General features: G+C 36.8%; 1 protein-coding gene across 1 annotated transcript; it reads right to left on the bottom strand.

Moving 5' to 3' along the window:
- Window positions 1-471: 471 nt before the first annotated feature.
- On the bottom strand, window positions 472-2,339 carry LOC140177586 (protein FAR-RED IMPAIRED RESPONSE 1-like). The gene is made up of 5 exons (XM_072210716.1): window positions 2,229-2,339; window positions 1,882-1,958; window positions 1,646-1,797; window positions 1,394-1,449; window positions 472-1,167 (listed from the first exon to the last, which is right to left on the bottom strand). The coding sequence occupies exons 1-5, from the start codon at window positions 2,337-2,339 to the stop codon at window positions 472-474; spliced, it is 1,092 nt and encodes a 363-aa protein (XP_072066817.1).
- Window positions 2,340-3,116: the final 777 nt, after the last annotated feature.

The following is a 3,116-nucleotide window of genomic DNA, read 5'->3' as shown; positions in this document are numbered from 1 at the left end:
TAATTATTCAACTTAGAAATTAATACACTAGACGAATCGAAAAACTGCATATATCAATATAGAATTTCAAAAAAAAGTGACTATTCATTAAAGACTATCAACATTCAAAAATTAAACCTGCTATAACTATGGTGAACCGAAATTTGCTCATGGGTGAACAAGAATTTACATTAATAAAAACTAAAACTTGTAAAATCCTCTATTGGATAATTCATATTTGGTGTATTGTAAAGAGTGGAGTTTGACTGAATTGATGATCCGGAGTCTAAAAGGTTCAACTACAAAAGACATAATTGTGTATTAGCAAAATGAACATTTAAATTTTTAACTAATCAAAAGCAAGTCAATTTTACCTCACTTGGAGCTGTCTTTTTCTTTTTCTTCATGGCATTTGAGATCTTTTTTTCAAGGTTTGATCCAAGTCTGTTCTTGGGTCGACCTCTTGTTTTGACACGTGGTGGGCTTTGAAGGTCATTCACATTGCTTAATGTCGCCTCTTTGTGGGTTAACAAACTTTTTTCCTTTGCTTCTCCCTTGATATTCTTCCATCTCTACAGTGACCTTGTCAAATGCTCGGTGCAAAATTCCGGTCAACTCTTCAGACTCAGATGCAAATTCACATATATTGTGTGACCGAAACACCAATTCGTCAAATCTCTTACTTCTTGGCTCTAGTAGAGGTTCATCTTGGCTACTCTTGATGTGTGTATGCCTCATCTTTATGTTCTTGCTCCAAAGTTCCAATATGTATTTCGGTGCCACGTTATCCACTCGCTCAAAGCTTAGGATACTTAGGGAATGGCGGGACAATATGCCCCTAGACTCAAACAGCAAGAAATGGCACTTTACATCTCGTGATACTGTGTCATAGGTGACGACAAACTTATTGAATGTGGAGTTGAAAACCTGCTCTATTACTTCATGTGTTGTGAATCCTAGGGTGGAATGCATCGATCTTGTGATACAGTTCACTTTACCTCTAAATTGAGCTTGAACTTCCTTGAACTTCTCATGGGTATATACATGCTGAAACTGTGCCTCTATTGCTAATTTTGTTGCACACGGTATCACGGTGTAAAAATCTGTAGCATCGAATTCTCTCTCTGCTTGCTCTCTACTTGCTAGGCAATTGTCATATTGCTTCACGAATTGTCTCAAGGAGCTATTCTGTGTGATGAACTTGTTGAAAAATGAATGTATACTCTCGCTCCTTTACGTGCTTCTCATCCCGGCCCAAAAGTGGTGATCCAAGTAAATCGGAATCCATATATGGCGATCCTCGTACAGCTCTGTATACCAAACCAAAACTATAAGGTCTGGTGAACCGAAAACAGTGCATGCTTTGGGGAAAAAATATGAGCATTAAAATAATTCCAATTGAAACCTCAATTACCTGAAAGCCACTTGTTACCTCCGAGGCCATACTTTGTAAGAAAATCGTTCCAGTTTCTGTCAAATGCGTCTTTTGTGTAAGAGTTATAAACAACATGGCTCATCTCTTATTCAATATCGATGTGCCCCTTGTAGCCATTTAATTTTCTTGGAATCTTCTTCATAATGTGCCAGATGCACCAGCGGTGAATTGTTGTTGGCATGCACAACTCAATTGCCCTTTGAATCAATGCGCATTGATCGGTAAGAATACCTTTTGGTGGCCTCCCTCCCATGCAATGTAACCAAAACTCAAATAGCCATTTGAATGATTGGATGTCCTCATTTTTCATTAGCACGCATCCAAGAAGAGTCGACTGGCCGTGGTGATTCACGCCAATAAAAGAACCTAAAACCAGATTGTACCTGCATAAATAACAACCACAAGATGGTGAACCGAAATATATACACTCACTGAACATCAAAAATATGTTTGAATGAACCGAATACCTGTTTGTGTTATAGGTGGTGTCAAATGAAACCACGTCTCTGAAATAATCAAATGCAGCCCTGCTTCTTGCATTAGCCTAGAATGCATGTTTAATGCAATGATTGCCTTCAAGGTTGAACTCAAAGAAGAAATTTTGGTTCTTCTCTTTCATTCTAACTAGGTACTTCCCAAATTCTTTGGCATCATCTTCTTTGAAAATATTCTGTACTTCCCTTGTGATGTAATTATTTACGTCTTTTTCTATAAAACTTAGTTCACGGTGTCTGCCAGCTGCTGCCACAAATGATTGGTAAGTTTTGTTCGGTCTGATTCCGACTTACTCGTGGGTTTCGATGGTGCGACGCACGAACATGCTAAGCTCCCTGTGTTGTTTGAGCATCTCAGCCTGGTCTGCACAACAAGGATGTGAGTGATTCAAAACAACTTTGGAAATTGTCCAAAGACCAATATCCTTCATTATGTGTACGTAAATTCTGGCTGGACAATTTAACCCAGCTGAAAGGTTTGTCTTCAAAGTTGGAGATATCTTTGATTTCCACCCCCCTCTCTAGAGCATACAATTAGTTGATTCTTAATCTTGTCTCCGTCCCGAGTCGTGTTTCTTATTTTGGTAGAAAAATGGCAAGTTTGGAATAATGTTTGTAGAACTTTCCAGCTTCTTCTAGTGTCTTGAAAATCATTCCCACCTTTGGGACAAATTTTTCATCTACAACACGGCTGGTCTGCTTGGCGAACCGAAATCTTAATTATGGTGAACCGAAATCTTAATTACGGTGAAACAATTATGTAGTACTTAGGAAACAAAACAGAATATATTCGTCTAATTTTCTTTAAACTCCTTTCTGCTTACCGAACCGAAAATATGAACATGGTGAATCAACTCTTTAGTACTTATCAAACCGAAAAGTTACTCACAATTACTCACAGTTAGTCACAGTTACTCACACTCACAGTTACATATTATCAATTCAATTCAATTTAATTTAGATAAAGATCACCTCAGTCCATTCAATTCACTTCAAATAAAATTAACAATTTCATTCCATTGAATTAGATTATATATATTTAAAATTTGAAAAATAAATCAACTACAAATTGTTGAGATTAAGGATGATTAATTATGATAACTAGAGAACTAATCCTGATTTTAAAAGTGCTATATAAGTAGAGAGGGGAAACTCTATTGTTGACATGACTCATTTTTGTTCTACTGAAAACTAAATTCAATATTTCT

This window comes from Arachis hypogaea, chromosome 13 (assembly GCF_003086295.3).
Source record: "Arachis hypogaea cultivar Tifrunner chromosome 13, arahy.Tifrunner.gnm2.J5K5, whole genome shotgun sequence".
Lineage (NCBI taxonomy): Eukaryota > Viridiplantae > Streptophyta > Magnoliopsida > Fabales > Fabaceae > Arachis > Arachis hypogaea.
This window is presented reverse-complemented; position numbering and strand designations above follow the sequence as displayed.

What these genes read in the sequence shown, in the direction of transcription:
- LOC140177586 (XM_072210716.1), bottom strand. Translation starts at nt 2,339, where the DNA reads ATGAAGGATATTGGTCTTTGGACAATTTCCAAAGTTGTTTTGAATCAC. An exon ending in ACCACCTATAACACAAACAG is followed by an intron (nt 1,798 to 1,881) that starts GTATTCGGTTCA and finishes TTATTTATGCAG; the next exon opens with GTACAATCTGGTTTTAGGTT. An exon ending in AGGTAACAAGTGGCTTTCAG is followed by an intron (nt 1,168 to 1,393) that starts GTAATTGAGGTT and finishes TTCATCACACAG; the next exon opens with AATAGCTCCTTGAGACAATT.